This window comes from Perna viridis, chromosome 3 (assembly GCF_037379345.1).
Source record: "Perna viridis isolate PV_CMFRI_1.1 ecotype Kerala chromosome 3, ASM3737934v1, whole genome shotgun sequence".
In the NCBI taxonomy this organism is placed as follows: Eukaryota; Metazoa; Mollusca; class Bivalvia; order Mytilida; family Mytilidae; genus Perna; species Perna viridis.
In genome coordinates, this window is record NC_142447.1 from 49,007,944 (window position 1) to 49,026,111 (window position 18,168).

The 18,168-nt window shown below is 33.0% G+C and overlaps 1 protein-coding gene across 2 annotated transcripts; it reads left to right on the forward strand.

The window, feature by feature from the left end:
- Positions 1 to 103: 103 nt before the first annotated feature.
- Positions 104 to 17,755, forward strand: LOC148622708 (28S rRNA (uridine-N(3))-methyltransferase-like). 2 transcript variants are annotated; one of them, XM_088572776.1, is made up of 11 exons: positions 104 to 220; positions 7,248 to 7,278; positions 9,286 to 9,408; positions 10,015 to 10,100; positions 10,878 to 10,948; positions 11,291 to 11,430; positions 12,067 to 12,197; positions 12,810 to 12,882; positions 13,999 to 14,203; positions 15,977 to 16,124; positions 17,667 to 17,755. In XM_088572776.1, the coding sequence occupies exons 1-11, from the start codon at positions 164 to 166 to the stop codon at positions 17,730 to 17,732; spliced, it is 1,131 nt and encodes a 376-aa protein (XP_088428902.1). In that variant the 5' UTR covers positions 104 to 163; the 3' UTR covers positions 17,733 to 17,755. The 2 variants fall into 2 exon arrangements, with proteins under 2 accessions (XP_088428902.1, XP_088428903.1); XM_088572777.1 differs by having other exon boundaries at positions 106 to 234.
- Positions 17,756 to 18,168: the final 413 nt, after the last annotated feature.

Genomic DNA, 18,168 nt, shown 5'->3' on the forward strand with positions numbered 1-18,168 from the left:
AGAGAAAATATTAAACCTTGCAATTTATAATCCGTCTATTCCGTTCTTGTTCTTTCATTCTTAGAGTTTTCAATAAATCCTGGTTTTAGCAATTTCCCTGAGTTACAATTACTTCCCCTGTGCAAGAAATTTTTTGAGCTTCGACGCCTTCGAGCTTCTAACCATGCAAGAAGACAGAGGAACGAAAAGATCATATGACAAATCAGATTTACCACAAAATGTAACGATTTTATGGTTAAGTATAATTACTGAACAAAAAATATCCCTCTACTTATACCCTGTTCCCAAAATATCGTGGATCCCACCGTATTGTTGTAGGTAAGTTCATCTTCATCTTGGCTCCTTTATTTAGATTCAGTTTGTACATACAGTATTGGGAGCAACAACAAAACACTGTAATGTTGTACATTTTGTATTTGTCTGGGACTTAATATCTGTTGCTGTGCTTAGTATTGATATCTGGTTGCAGATAATTTAGTACACGTTGTTTTGCATGTTCTCCAGATAATCAAACTAGACTCCTTGGTGACACAGGCCAGATAGATAGGTACCGAGTACCGAGTTGTTCCGCCTACATTCCTGTTCCCCTTGGGTCGTTTCACCTACTAAAGTGAGTTGTGCGGTATGAAATGTGTTGAAAAATGAAGATTTCTGTGTATGAGGGTTTATGTAAAATATAATATGGGGTAGGCATTGCCTAAAACAGGGAGCACCATGAGCTTTACCATACATGCATCAACTGTGCGAGACTCGTAAAAATAATAAAGGACCTTACATAGGGGGGGGGGGGTCAACCCTGATGAAAAGTTTTGCTTCGCATGTGCAATATTTTTATTTATATTTAAGCAGCAAGCAAAATCAATAATTCTATTTGAAAATCTGTCATGTTAATTAATGGGGGAGTTTTTTTTAAATAAATGAATAACTTGAACAATTTTTTCCCCAAAATTCCAACCCCATACCTCCTTTCCCCTCACCCTCAAAATGGTCAATAACTTTATAGCACTTTGGAATACTGTACATTTTTTATCCCTTAGGGACAACTTTAGCAATATCCTTTTCAGTTTTGGCCTGTCAGATCAATCTGTACAGATACCAGAAATATTACAGTTCTCCACGGATGGTGGGAATATTTTACAAATATTATGTGACGTAAACAAAATGCAGACAACAGCTGCAAATTCCAAACAAGAAAATGATTGCCTTTTATATCTTAGATAAGCTATGCTTCGATTTGATAATACAATCAGAGTTATATTTTTTCCAAGGCGGGTTAGGTTCTTGACAACAGCAACAGTGGAACAGCGGAGATACACCATAACACGTACATACACATCCACGTGTTTCCCAAAGTTTTTAAAAACTTAACATTAACTTCTTTAAATAAGTAAAAAATAAATAAAAAAAGACTTGAAAACTATCAGAAAAAATGAATTTATTTTCATTGAAACGTAATCTTAACCTATATTTTTTTATTTAGTTGATTGAAGGATGAATTTTCTCCGTAAGGACAGTCACTTTTTGTAACTTATGGGAAATGACTTTTTCGTTTGTATATTGGGGAACCTTAAGGGAAATATAGAAAGTACATGTGAAAACCGTAGAGTTCACACCGCTTTGCTGTGCTCGCTAAATTAAAGGAAAATAAATAAATAAATAAAAAAAAAACAAGTGGGTTATTATGGTTTGCATTAAAAATATGCATTTCAATACCGATTTTATTTGTCTCTTATACATGTATATGCATAAAGAAAATGATTAGTTTACGAGAAATAAAAATGAGGAAAGCAAAGTATTTCCAAAAAACGAAATGCCAAATAATTAAGTTTATGCATGCAATCAATCAGCTTCGCAATTAAATTAATTGAATAAACAAACGTGGCTTGGTTGTTTGTTTAATATATAAATGATGTTTTTTTTTAAGATCATAAATGTTATATTTGAAAATTTGTCGTGATTAAAAATTTAATCGAATTAACATTTGTTAAACTAATTAAACGGTAATTAAACATATTGAAAAATTAAATTGAAAAAAGTAACTTACTTGAAAGTTTCGAGAAATGTGACCGAAAAAGAAATTAGAAATATCAGAGAAGTTCACATTTCACAGCTTGGTGCTTTGAAGTTGTCCTTTTAAGTATATAAAGACGATATAATATGAAAAGTTCTCATTATTCCCCAAAACTATGCCAGTGTACTTATGTATTTCGTGCAACAGAGAGGTTCGTCCTCGACAGCATGCAGTGTCTTGTGATGTGTATGATAATTGGCAGCACAGACTTTGTGGCACTCGTATGTATGAGTTTTACTTTTATTGATATAATTTTCAGTTCATTTGTATTGTATTTCTCGTTATTTTCATTTCTTTATATTTTATTGATATAAAGCAAATGGATTAGACAACAGGCAATTGTTATTTTGATTTATTCATTACTTTTATCGAAATTTTGGACTTAATGGGCTCCTTAACATTTTTTATAACTTTTTAGACTTACTTAGGGATGGAAAGAAAAGAAATAAATTTTTTTTCTAGAGGTATCTCACTCCAGACTTTCAATCAGGTAAAGCATGGTGATGGTCTGAACTTCACATGTGCACCATGTGAAGAACGGAACTGGGTGCAACCATAAGCACCAGCAGAACCCAACCCAGCACAAGCAGAACCGGAGCCAGCACCAGAAGAGGTACCTGACGACCCAGACATGTCATTAGATGGTTCTTTTGACTTTTCCAACAGAATAGCTGACCATGAAAAATTACAATATATTTAAAGTCTCATATTTCATTTACAAATAATTAAAATGAATGTGGAAATTCATGTTCCTTACCTACAACACGTGTTGATTATTTAACAAGGTAATAAACAACAAGAACATTCCCACCTGCAATTAATTGACTTATCATTCTTGATCTACGACTGGTGTGTGCCACATGTTGAGTAACACTTAAATATCCACAGAATCTTTTTTTTTTTTCACATATTAGGTGCCACTGGAGGCTAAACTTACATGACTGAAGTCCACTGAGCGTAATTCGATATATATGTAGGTAATTGTTATATTGACTTACCGTATTATAATTTTAAATTTCACTTTCCGTATTGAGTATATCTATTAACTTAAACATCAATCCAATCGTAAATGACGAGTTGCAAATTACAACGAAAACACAGGCAAAATGACTGTAGGCGAAGTAGTATGTAGGTGAAACGACCAGAGGCGAACAGGAAAGTAGGTGAAACGACTCTGTTTGTGAACTGGTTTCGTGGCGAAACGACCCAGATTCCGGTAGATACGGTATGGCTAGAACTAGTCTTATTCTAGAAAGGGAGTGTTTATTAGAGGGTACACCCTGAAATGTGTAACCTGTGCACGTACCCATACTGAATTCCCTGGACCCAAATCACTACATCACTGATTTTTTTTCATTATTATAAGGAATTTTTTATTGAAACTTGAACCAAAACTTTTTACTGATGTTGTTTACCATTTGAAGTTAAAACAAGTTGAAAACAGTTATGATATTTTCAAACTCTGTTGATTTTATAGTCTCAAAAATCCAGAAATATGTAACCAAAAGTTACCATACCAAACTAATAATTGACTATTTCTCACTTTCCTGTCCCAATTTTTACGATTTTCAGAAAACATTCAGATGTTAACTTTTATTTAAGACTCTGGATAGCTTTTGAAAGATTTGATATTGTTTAAAAAAAGAATTGCAGGAGTTTTAAGTTGGTACCGTACATAACACAGATCCCCATACCAGCAAGGAATGGATACACACTTATCAAGATATCAAGAATGAAAACGAAAGTCTCATGAATAGAATTTGATACAATTTTGATTTATTACCCTTGAATATTTTGATAATATTATGATGTTCCAATGTGAAATATATTATAAAGTTGTACAGATAACAAAAATACCAGACTTTGACTCTGGGTATGGGAATTTTGGGTTACACATTTCGGTACTTTTGAAAACTGAAAATCGAATAAAAACTTTTGAAATGCATTTTAAAAATATTTAATTCTAGCCTAGCCGTCATATTATTTTGTAATCGTGTACCAATTTTCAAGTGGAGATATCACTTTAATAATTAAGAAATCGGCAAAAGAGTATTTTGGTACAGGGGTTGGTAAAAGTACAGGTTACACATTTCAGTATGAGAGGGAGAAGTCACCTGTAATAATCTTGCACATTATTTACACATTGTTACACACCTAGGGACCAGTCCCTGTAATATAAAGTCCCTGATCTAGATCAAGAACATGGAATGATACACTTTTTCAATATCTATTGTGTTTGACCGAGGGACTACATGTACAGTAAGTGTAAACTTTGAAACCACATTTTTATAAAGTTTTCTCTAAGACAGGGAAATGAGGGACCAACTCAAAATTTTTATGTGATTTTCTTTCCATATTGTCATCTGTCATCTGTGGCAACATCCCTTCAGCACCTGCATATGGAGTTTTCATTTCACAACTTATATGTTATGCCAGAGTTTGCCATATCTACGCAGACTTTTTGTTTTCATAATTGCGCTAGACTTTTATGACTAGGCTTCTGGAACAGGGTTGTGTTGCTTAAAGATTGAAGTTATCACTACAGAAGTTTTATGGTCGTCACCATGAACTCTTGGATCGTTACTGTGTAACCATCTATACCGTAAGAACCGATTTGTTCAATATGTCATAGTTTTGCTTTCCTCTTTTGTCTACCCCGTACTTGACCTTTTGTGAGCAACTCAACAGATGTTTCTAGAAAAGCAGGGGACGCTTACCCTACTGGTGCATCTGGTTCATGCTCCCAGTTTTTAGTGGAGTCGGAGTTACTCATTTAATTTTGTTACTTTGTATGTATTATTTTGGTTATTTTATGTGTTTTGTAGTGTGTCTGTTTTCCATATCTGGTCTTTGTCTTTTGATTACATTCTTTTACATTTCTGAAATCTTGGTTCCCTTGATTACTCTTTCAGCCATTTTCAAAATTTTCGATGGTCATGTTTGGAAAATTGCTGTCAAACTGAATGAAGATAAAACAGAAACATTAATATCATTAAATTTAAATGTCTCTGGATGAAATAGGGATTTAAAAGTTACCATGACCCATTGGAAAGTTGTTGAAGTGCATTTCTACAAATTACCATTGCAAGGTTTTTGATAAAAATGATTTTAGAGAATATTCTTTTCAATACAGTGATACAATGGTAGCATTTTTTTTAGGCACAGAAATTTACCATACCATTTTGCAAGCAATTACTGAGTGTTAAAGGTTCTGCATCAGAAAAATAGGTTAAATGCAATGATAGATTAGATTTTGTAGTAACTTCAGACAAAATAAAATTCCGCTTTCCAAAGGCCTGTTTTTTCTCAATATAGAAAACAGTTAACTACCATGATACAGTGAGACCTCAGTATATTAGCTATAGTTAATTTAAGCAAAAATAATCTTTTACATGGATTATGAGTAATGAAGATAGTAGTTCTTTTATCTATTTTATGTGTATACCACTATAAAGGCCTGCAACTCAGAAAAAAACTGAAAAAATATGAACTACTATAATAGCGTAATTATCTCCCCTTGATTACAGACCTTTTCCTCTTGCATTTGAACTATCATTTTATGTTACTTTTATTATTAGAAGCTGTTATGTTTTTTTTCATATTTATGTTCATATGCCTTAAATGGGCCCTTTCAATTAGGAAAAATAAGATATTGGTATAAGTACATACAATGTAGTCCAAATGTCCTGGAGATCTGAGTCTGGGTAATATTGTAGTAGTTTAACCTTTTCTGGTGCAATCATAAATTTGAAGTCTCTTATAACAAAGAACAAGGGCCTGTGCCTTTGGATCATACATTTGTGTACATCATCAATGACAGGTCAAGAGGTATTAACTAAACATATTCAAATCATGTTGAACTTTCACATATTGTTTATTATTCTTTTTATAAGTTGCTATATCATTTACTGTACACCCTAAAATTCTATTATAATATTCTAATATTGATTATCAACCTACAATAAATAAACAGAACTGATTAATGGTCCTCTAAGAAGGAGGCATTCCTCAATAAAATCAGGTTATTAAATGCATGCATGACCAAGAATTTCACCTTTTCACTGGAACCATGTTATACAAATCGATAATGGTGGCTGGTGACCCTTGTCATTCATCCTTTCCTTAAGTAGGTTAGCATTTACAATTGTAAAACAATATTTTTCAGATTCAATAGAAGAATTTTCAGGCTACTTATATTGAAACAAAACATGTCCATCAATTGTTGTTTTCAATTTTTATTGGAGGCTTAATATTTTGACCACTGGAGTGGGGTCAATCCACTGTACCAGTAATAAAAGTAGTGAACGATACACAATGTAGGATAACAATGATGACTATGATCAGGTAGTGCTAGTTACCAAAGTTAAGGAGTTAAGAGTGTCTTTTGAGCTGAATTTAAAATTTGATAAGCATATAAGTACATGTAAGAGCCTAAACAAAACTCAGTATGCTTTAGCTATAATTCCTTGATCTTTAAATCACATGATATGGATATGTTTTTAACTTAATACAAATCTATATTTCATCCTTTACCAAACAAAAAACATTCCATCTACAGTAAAGCAACAAATCCGTTATCTCAATGGTGTTTACATAAAGGAAAATAAAGGAAATTTGACATAGCCTGTGAAAATTAGGCCAAAATTAAAATTCATTTCGTTTCCCCTTACCCTACCTTCCCATAAAAATTGGCCCTACCCAAATAAATGTATTGCCATTCTCTGACAAGACTGTTTTTATATTTTTCATACTTGGATTGTGGTTTTTACAGAATCATTTACCTACCTACCTACCTACCTACCTACCTACCTACCCACCCACCCGCCGACCTACCCACCCTCCTACCCATCCACCCAAAGCCAGGAGCTGGGATCGGGTAAGGGGAAACCAAAATTATTTTAAGTGAGGCCTTATTATTGTATAATGATGCAAGGCATGATACATGTAATTGTCAATGTAATTTTAACTCTGTGGTTGAGTGGGCATACATGTAAATCTTAGCAAATGAAAACTACTAACAGTTAATACATTGTCAACATTTGTACTTAAATAATTCTTTGATATTGGGTATTTTATGGCGGCAGTTTTTGACCACAGAGTAAACCTGTTTCCATCTGTAATTTCTCATGTATGTAAATATTATTCAAGGATTTTGCTTATTATTATTTTTTTGTAGCCAAAGGAGTGGAAGAAATGGAAGAAGGAAAGTGAGTATACATGTATTGAAACATTTTTTTTGTACAAAAAATCAAACTTTTTCATTTAATGTTTCCAAACAATGTGTTCACCTTCATTAGAACCTTAAGTCTGGATCCCTTTCTCTCTCTGTACATACAAACCATGATTCTGGATCCCTTTCTCTCTCTGTACATACAAACCATGATTCTGGATCCCCTTCTCTCTATGTACATACAAACCTGAAGTCAGGATCCCCTTCTCTCTCCGTACATAAAAAAGTGAACAGCAGTCTGGATACCCTTCTTTATGTACATACAAACCTGAAGTTTTGATCCCCTTCTCTCTTTGTTCATACAAACCTGAAGTCAGGATCCCCTTCTCTCTCCCTACATAAAAAAGTGAACAGAAGTCTGGATACTCTTCTTTCTGTACATACAATCCTGAAGTTTGGACCCCTTCTCTCTCTCTGTACATGCAAACCTGAAGTCAGGATGCCCTTCTCTCTCTGTACATACAAACCTGAAGTTTTGATCCCCTTTTCTCTCTGTACATACAAATCTGAATTCTGGATCCCCTTCTTTCTCAGCACATAAAAACCTGAAGTCAGGATCCCCTCCTCTTTCTGTACATACAAACCTTAATTCAGGATACCCTTCTCTCTCTACATACAATCCTGAAGTTTGGATCCCCTCCTCTCTGTACATACAAACCATAATTCAGGATCCCTTTCTCTCTCTGTACATAAAATCCTGAACAGAAGTCTGGACCTCCTTCTCTTTCTGTACATACAAACCTTATGTCTGGACCCCCTTCTCCCTCTGTACATACAAACCTGAAGTCAGGATCCCCTCCTCTGTCTGTACATACAAACCTTACTTCTGGATCCCATGCTCTCTCTGTACATACAAACCTGAAGTTTTGATCCCCTTCTCTCTCTGTACATACAAATCTTAATTCTGGATCCCATTCTTTCTCTGTACATATAAATCTTAATTCTGGATCCCCTTCTTTCTCAGTACATACAAACCTGAAGTCAGGATCCCCTCCTCTTTCTGTACATACAAACCATAATTCAGGATCCCCTTCTCTCTCTGTACATAAAATCCTGAACAGAAGTCTGGACCCCCTTCTCTTTCTGTACATACAAACCTTATGTCTGGACCCCCTTCTCCCTCTGTACATACAAACCTGAAGTCAGGATCCCCTCCTCTGTCTGTACATACAAACCTTACTTCTGGATCCCATGCTCTCTCTGTACATACAAACCTGAAGTTTTGATCCCCTTCTCTCTCTGTACATACAGATCTTAATTCTGGATCCCCTTCTTTCTCTGTACATATAAATCTTAATTCTGGATCCCCTTCTTTCTCAGTACATACAAACCTGAAGTCAGGATCCCCTCTTCTTTCTGTACATACAAACCATAATTCAGGATCCCCTTCTCTTTCTGTACATAAAATCCTGAACAGAAGTCTGGACCTCCTTCTCTTTCTGTACATACAAACCTTATGTCTGGACCCCCTTCTCTTTCCATACATAAAAACCTGAAATATGGATCCCCTTCTCTTTCTCTATGAATACAATACTGTGTACTCAGGACTTAAAGTGTATTCCAGACAGATCACAACTGAAATCTTTTAAGAATTAGTATTAAATGATTTTCTTTAAGTTATAGGTATTATAAATGCATGGCCCAAAACATGGCAAAGTCAAACTAAAACATATGAATTATTTTATCAAATGAGAATAGAAATACACATACATGAAGGAAAACCTAAATCATTAAGGTCAGAGAGATATTAATCCATATTATGTGAAATGATACTGTTAAATATTTGTTTTATTTTGGATAGCTGTTCTACTCAAAGAAATAAAGGGTAATAACAAAATTACTGAACTCATCAACCCTAGGCAGTAGTCAAAAGGAAAGTCTGTATAACACATGGGAATATCAGGCTAAAAACCATTAAGTTCCAAAATATCACAATGGTCCTGAAAATTACAGTAGTGAAAAAATATTTCTTATCTTTGTCCAGAGAAAGCAGAAAGAAGAAAGTGGAAGGAACAAAGACTTATTCAGAAACTTGAAAAAGCACAGGAAGAAAAGAGAAAACAAGAGGATGCTAATGATAAACTGAATGTTACAGAAACAGTCAAAGGTTAAAACTGTAGTACATTTATTAATATTAATATGGCATATGTATTTTCATTCAATATTTTAATTACTTAAGATGACATTTATACTATATATAATTGTTTATGATGGGTTGTATTTTAAACCTTTGTTTCTATATAATAAGAGTCTTTTAAATGGTACACTAAAATAATATGTAACGGTATTAAAAGATATTTTCTTCAACAAAATCTGATACAACCACATAGAATGTATTTCTTTTTATTCACAAGTTAGTCTTTTTTGTTTAAGCTTTATTTTATACTAAAGTGCTTTTTTTTTATTTCCTGGGCTCTTCAGTATGAGTGTTTTGGCACTGTTTGTAAATGTTTATTCACTTTTGTCTTCTATGACATGCACAAAACTGCACACATCTATATTGTTATAAGAAAGAATACATTAACAAATGATTGCACTCTTTTATCATCTGATCTACTGTTATAAAGATACAGAGATTCTAATGTAACTGTTTATTCAGATTTGTATTTTCTGCCTAAATTTAAAAGATAATTAATATTTGTTGTTTGTGGAAATATTTCCATTTATATGCATGTTTAAAACAAGTTAATATGAATGTACATGGTAATTACAGGTCCAGCTACTTTATCAATAGCCTTACCAGGATCTATACTGGATAATGCTCAGTCACCAGAACTAAGGACATATTTAGCTGGACAGGTATATGGTTTACTCAGTTTTACTTCATATAGATGTTATTATTCCTGGATAAGACACAAAGAAATACTTATCTATCCCTCTCTGTAATTTTGAAATATATCATGTATTACCTTAAATTGAATTTAATGCTTTATATAGTATGAGTGAAGTTTTAACTGTTGGTAAAAAAATAATAAGACCTTGCTTTTGTTGTAGAAAGAAGTGCATTTGGGTTTAAAGGATGAGCCCAGAGCACCTGATGTCACTCCCGTTTTTGGGAGTACATATTGCTAGTGCATTAGTATTTTGCCTTGTTTCCCTTATCTTCAGTTTTATACATGATCTATTTTATTCGGCTTCGCTACATTGTGTATATAGATCGTCTTGGTTTCATGTCTTCATGTTTAGGCCTTGTGTTTTGGAATTTTATATTTGAATCATCCCATTGCTGATGCTTCGGAATTTTTTTTGCTGATATTTAGTTCATTGCTGGACAGTATGTATGTGGGTATGATAATAAAGTATTATGTTTATTTTTATACTGGTGGAGGTGCCTAATTTGGTATACACTGTTCCTGATGCTGCTGAAAAAAAATTGTCTGAACATGACCAAACATACATACCCTGGAATTTCTTACTGGTCATTTGACCAAAAAGTGACAATTTGGCTCATTTTGATTTTCACACAGTGTAGGAGTAAATTAATCCTGCACTGACATTTTGGGGTCTTCCCTTTTTATTTTTAATTTATATTATTCTATGAGGTTGGAACCAATTTCCTTTTTGTGCATTTTTCAGATAGCCAGAGCTGCTGTTATATTCAAAGTTAATGAAATCATTATATTTGATGAAACTGGATCATTGGACAGGTAATATGGTGTTAGTGTGTTTTTCTTAGCAATTATATAAGTAAATAATCTTGATTATTTACTTCAAAAGGTTATTGAAGTATGTATGCAAGTCTAATTGAACTGATAAAATTTTAAGGATACATATATGAAAATGCAATGTTATCTTGAAGTATTTATAAATCTTCAAACAAAAAGTACCGGGTATGTATTAGTTATGTGTGAGCATTACAACCACTTTATTTACACTTGTAAATAAAAATTGTTATTGATTATGTTTTTTCAAAAAATAAAGTATAAATTATCATTTTTAGATTATATTTCATAGCAACATTAATAGTAGTATAATTAATTGATATTTAGAAGTGTAGAGGGAGATTTTCATGGTGTTGGAAAGAAAGGTCATGCTAATGTCCAGATGGCAAGAATCCTTCAGTATCTAGAATGTCCACAGTATCTCAGAAAGTCATTCTTTCCTCAGCATAAAGATTTACAATATGCTGGTAAGTTCAATATTGGGAAAGTTGATCTGGTGGTCATAGATACCAGTAACCCTCCTAGTTTTCAATTATAAAAGAGCCATATCTTTTGAATGATAACAGCATTATACACCATTATTGATCTTGACATGTAATTTATAGTTGCCAATATTTCATTAAGGTTTGTTTGTATTTGGTCCAGTTGTTGTTCAAATTTCATACGGAAACAAAACTGTATACTAACCGATGATTGGACAGACCAACAGAAGATGATATAATATAAAAATCAATTTTTTAAAAAAGTTTTGAAACATGACTTTCTAAAAAATTCCACAAGCATTAGTAACTTGTATAGTAAAATAATTATTATTTCGATTCTGAGACTCTGGAGTTAAGCTCTACCATAAAGTGAAATATTTATTGGCAAATATTTTAATGAGCATTTGATCAATCATACATTGTTTTTGATCAAAATCACTCTCAACTAGATTTGTAACATATTACATATATCTCATTGGTGCAACAATCTACAGGATGACTTGTCATTTACAAAATTAAAATTGTTCTCTGAACCTACTACTAACCACAACCATCATAATTCATAGAATATATATTGAGCCCTCTTGACTGTCCCCACCACATGGGCTTCTTACATTTCAGGTATATTGAACCCCCTAGATTGCCCCCACCATATGAGGGCTGAGGACCAATGCCAGTACAGAGAAGGAGTGGTCCTAGACAAACCTGTCAAGGCTGGCAAAGGATCATTTGTTAATGTTGGTCTTCTCAAAGTATGTAATCTTTCCAATGATTGCTAAGATTAGGGCAAAATGCATATTTTGTCAATTTCATGTTTTGACATTTTTAATATGACTACTTTTAGACATTCACCAGTAAAGAAAAGTGATGTTATTGAAGTTATTGACGTCAATATCATTGACTAGTGAAAACAGTTATGAAGGGTTACAGTTATACTACATACATCCTGTAAAAATTCAGTATGACACTGGAGACAGATATCATGTCTCACGATGAATTGAATCAACCAAAATTCTAATACAGATATATGTCTCAGCGTAGTAAATTCTGGGCATTTGATTGGGTTCTTTGAGTAAATTGATTGTGAAGTATATCAACTGTATTCAGTCTTTGGATGATTTCATTTATGATGAGGTATGATATCTGTTTCCACCTCTGCCCAGCTCACTTCATACAACACAACAATGCTCACTGAATTTTTACAAATTGCTTGTTGGCCTTAGCACCCTTATTTCCACTAAACATTCTTGAACATATTTTATCCAAACTTGGCACATACTGTGTTCAAGTTCTATTCAGATCACTATTTTTAAGGCATATTTTAAAATTAATTTATTGTCTGTGTATCTGCTCTTTATTTATAGAAAGAAGTACAGATAGATAAACATTTACAGCCAGGTCTTAGGGTAACTGTCAAATTATTGGACCAATATTCAGGTAATTATTACAGGTAGACTTTATTTGTCAAATCATTTTATAAGATGAATACATTATTCTCAATTTGTAAACTCAAATACACATACATGTAATATCAAAATACTATTTGACACACTCTTGTTTTCTTAACCAGATATGTGTCAACCTGTCCGTCCATCCTTGGTTTTCCTTGAAGTGTGTCCAGGTATGCCCGTCTATCTTATCTTTTCATTGTCTCTCAACCATCTATTTGTATGTATTCTGTGTTTTCGTTGACAGGCATATGTCTGTCTGTCCACCATCTTCTGTTTCATTGACAGGCATGTGTTAATTTTTTTTGTCTACCATCCTCTGCTTCATTAAAAGGCATTTGTCTCTCTGTCCACCATCCTTTGTTTTCATTGACACAAAATCGACAGGAATGTGTCCATCTGTCCATCATCCTCTGTTTCTTTGACAGGCATGTGTCCATCTGTCTGTCTACCATCCTCTGTTTCATTGACAGGCATGTGTCTATCTGTCTGTCCACCATACTCTATTTCTTTGACATGCATGTGTCCATCTGTCTGTCCACCATCTTCTGTTTCATTGACAGGCATGTGTTTATCTGTCTGTTCACCATTCTCTGTTTCCATTGACAGGCATGTGTTCATCTTTCTGTCTGTTTCATTGACATGCATGTGTCTCTGTCTATCCACCATCCTCTGTTTCATTGACAGGTATGTGTTTATCAGCCCACCACCCTCTGTTTCATTGATAGGTGTATATCATTGGGAAGATTCTGTCTTCGGTTTTTGCAACAATCTGTCTGTCTGTCTATCCTCTGTTTTCATTGACACAAAATTGACAGGCATATGTCCATCTGTCTATCTCTCCATCCTCTCCATCCTGTTTTCAATGACAGTTATGTGTCCATATGTCTGTCTGTCTACTGTTTTCATCCACAGGAATTAAAAAGATAATCCTTATAATTTAATTTCTAATTGATTTCAGTCCAATTGAAGAATTGATTCTTAATCAAAGCATTTATTTAGAAATTATTTGTATCAATGGCTGCTGCCCAGTTGAAATTTATACATATTATCTTATTCTAAGTAGATTGCACATTTTATGCCATAATCTGTTCATTTTCTCCAGAGAAAAAGAAACTCCATGGTAAAGTGGTATCTCCATTGACTCCTCAGAAAGAAGATGGGATATACTGGGGATATAATGTCAGGATAGCCAGTAGTCTGGGTTCTGTATTCACAGAATGTCCCTATAAGTCTGGATATGACCTGACAATAGGAACATCGGAGAGGGGATTGGAGATTGACGCATTCAGTCCATCAGAAGATTACCAGTAAGTTTTATGTACAAGTAACTTTAACTGAGATGGGGACTTTATTTGATCAGTTCCTATACAATTTGTTTTATATATGTTTTTTAGTAATTACTGGTAAAATGAATGAGCTCTTAAATAGTATAGTAAATCTGTGAATATCAGAAGTAACATATTTTCTGGTCTATTATCTCATAGCCGTTATTTTACTAAGAGATCCTCAAATCAGTTACATTTGTTGATTATTAATTATCTTTGATACTGAATAAATTTTTGGTCATTTCCTTGATGGAACTGTGATATCTATGACATTGCCTGAATTCATTGGCTTAGACCACTTGCCCGACTATGCTATGTAAGATGTAACTCATTATGTATTAACCCTCCTGATTTCTGCTAGACTCCCACAAAACAGACCTTTTTTCTGCAATTGGTCAGTTTCTTGGTCATCCTGTTTTTGACAAAAGTATAGTCCAAATGAAATGCCTTTTAAATCTTTCAATACCTCTTTTATAACAAGTAAATATGTTTCTTGCAATTTATCAGCTCAATAATATTTTATTATTTATGCTAAAAAAAATTAACATCTAGTCTTCATATCAACTCATGATTTGAGGGACTCCTTTTTGGTCTTGAAAGATATTTAGTAATAAATATACATTTAAGGAATTTATTTCTTGCAGTAATGTGTCTTGAAGGATAAAATGTGTTAAATACATGTATTTTGATTTTAATACACTTATAAGTCAAATTATCCATTCTATTATTAATGTTTTACTATTTATAAATAGGTAGTGAAGAGCAGTGATTTTAACCAAGTAAAACTGGCGAGAAAATTCAATTTGATAAAAGTGTCAAGTTTTGGAAAATCTTGTGTTAAGGAAATTATTTTCTTAAGCTGATATTGGTTTTATTTAAGTATATTTGTTAGGTAGGATAAATATTCTGTTAATATGGCCTTTGATTGTAGATGCACATTAACTTTTAGATAGATTTAAAATTGGGGAAAAAATCTTTGAAATTTTGTTTTTGCTACAATTTTCACAAGAATCAAAAACCGCCAGAGCGATTAGCACTTTGATTGTTGACTTCTACTGGAAGACCTCCCATGATTATATTTTTTTATTTTTATTTGGTGCCATTTTTGTTTTTTTTTTTTACACATATACCATTGGACTTGTATGCACTTGGATGATTTAAAGCTGTGGATAGCTGATTAATGCTAGGATTCTCTCAAGACTTTGGATAGCTGATTAATGCTAGGATGCTCTCTAGACTTTTCACAATGAATCAGGATACCCAGCATAGTTTAAGATTTCGAATGATAGCTAGGTCCAGATCAAAGTTGACAATTTATTAAATTCTTAATTTTTTTTTTTTAACCAAAAGGATGATTACTCTGAAGGAAAATTAACAATGACATTTGGGGTATGTTATTTCCAACACTCCCACGAAAAAGAAGAAATACTCTTGCAAATATTTACCAAAGTGGATTAAATTGCTTAAATCAACACATGGCTCAAATTTTGTCCATTCACTAGTATTATCTGCAGTGACTAATGGCATATTACCAACCATATGCATGTAATTTGTTTTCAGTATTGTACATGGAAGAGTAAATGATGTTAAAAGACATGCAGAAAATGCTGGTCACAAACGGGCTGTTTCTGCTACCAACAGCCCTGCATGGTCTCACCACTTGCCACGGTCGTCGTCGTTAACAATTTTTAAAATTTTTTCTCCTCTGTGATGTTTATATTTCTAAAGAATATTTTCCAATTTGATCAATTGTAGGCATAGTTTGATAGTATTTGGAGGATTGAAAGGTTTGGAGGCTAGTTTAGATGCAGATGAAGCTTTATCAGTTGACGATCCAAGCTTATTGTTTCAATATTATCTAAATACCTGTCCAGGACAGGGCAGTCGCACTATCAGAACTGAGGTAAAGAAAGAATATGATACATTTTTATATCCCAACATTGATTCTTAGAGAGAATGACAATCATTGCCTTTTTAGAGAGATATATCCGTATGTATTATAAATATTAAAAAAAAAAATTCCAGCTTGTCCCTTGACTTTAATTTCAAAACAACCCAAAAACTTATCTGATCAAAACAGCCTAAATACCAATACCAATGTACGCGTATCAATTTTGACCAGTTCAGGCTATCTTTGCAAAATCTGTTGCATTGTATTCTGGGTTGTTTCCATTTTGTCATTTTGAAATGCAGACCTGTAGCCACATAGCCAATGACGTACCAACTATAAAGACTTCAGACAATTCAAGCTTTTGACTATCATCATCTCCTGAGGATTAACCTTTGCACTAATGGACCTCCATGCTATTGTCCGATCTGTCCCTCTCTCTTTCACTAGAACAATGAACAACTAAGCCAATGCATTATGTTAAATTGTTCATGAATTTCCAAACTTCCAGTATTTCCTGATATCAAGGAAATATGAGTATTTCCCACTTTTTGGCCCATCTTGCTTTTTTGGTAAGTGTGTTTGTCATCTGTCTCATAAATTATATCACATGTACTTTGAAAATCTGTCATTGGCATGATTTGAAATTTGATGTGCAGCACTTAGTATGTTCAATTATATCTTGTGTAAGGCATTCTAAACTTAATGAATCCACTTCTTGTTTCAATGCATGTCTTTGATGTATTTTTTTCCTCAAATAGAACTTGCAAGTTAATCCTTAGTGGATTTGGTTAAAAAATTAATATGTATGATTGGTTTTAGTTGTGTTTACACTGGTGAAGTCTTTTGCGAATTTTTTTTAGTTTAAAGTGTGCAAAGTATTTAAATTTGGAATCATATTAATATTTTCAAAAATAGATAATTATGGTAAGTTTCATGTGGAGCAGTGTTGTTTCTATTAGGACTCACCTAAGTATGTATCATACATCTATTTATCAAACATTGAGTGATAGATACATGTAGTATATTCTGAAACTGGTCTGTAAAATATTGATTCTTCACAGGTAGTCATCACTTATACATGTAGTTCACTTAGAAGTCATACTGATTAGTCATTCTTTAATCAATTATTATGCAATTATCAAACAATCACAAAAAAGTCCATGGTATTTATTGGTCACACTTTAGTTTTATAAAGGTATCCTCTATATTTAAGCCTTGTGCAGGTTCGAGTGTCAAAAGAACAGGCCTGCAGCATCACTAAGCTTGGGCGTTAAGAACCAACAGTAAAACAATCAATCAATTAATCTTTACGTTTTAGGTGTTCACTGTAAAAGTATTGATTTTCATGGTGTACTAATTTTCGCTATTTTTGCATGGGCAGAAAAGAGCAAAGAATAGTACCCGCAAAATTTATTCTTAATAACGCTGATAATTTTTTTAAACTGTAAAAATTAATACCTGCAAATATGTTATCTTGATAGAATCCACGAAAATTAGCAACCATTGAAAATTAATGTTTACAGTATTACTTATGATATTTTCTTCTATTTTCAGGAAGCTATTTTGATAACACTGTCATCTTTGAGACCAAAATTCAACATAAAACAGTCCAATTCTTGACAAATAAAATAATCAAATATGTCTGCAAACTGTTTATTTCAGTTCTGGTAACTCAACTTCTATCTCCAATGTAAGAGTGTTATACTCAATCAAAGCTAACATTTACCTAATATGTAAAATATTTACAAAACCTTCGTTTACAGCTTGAAAGTAAGTGGGGAAAGAAATGACATAGGAGTAAATCACAAAAAATTTCATGAAAATAATAATAGAAATACACTTACAGAAATCAAGGGCATAAGTGAGCAACACAAATCCACCAAAAAGTGTAGTACATGTAGCATGAACATACTAAAGGTAACAGACTAGGTACTACATGTACAATCAAAGAAAGAACTAAGTACAATATACAAAGGAAAAATCGCTATGTATGATTCTCATATGACCACCATGAAAAACATAATTTTAGGACTAAAAAATCAATTCATGAAAAAAA

Coding starts and splice junctions, on each gene's coding strand:
- LOC148622708 (XM_088572776.1), top strand. CDS start 164: ATGCAAGAAGACAGAGGAACGAAAAGATCATATGACAAATCAGATTTA. Junction 12,198..12,809: donor TTAATGTTGGTCTTCTCAAA/GTATGTAATCTT, acceptor CTTTATTTATAG/AAAGAAGTACAGATAGATAA. Junction 12,883..13,998: donor ATTATTGGACCAATATTCAG/GTAATTATTACA, acceptor CATTTTCTCCAG/AGAAAAAGAAACTCCATGGT.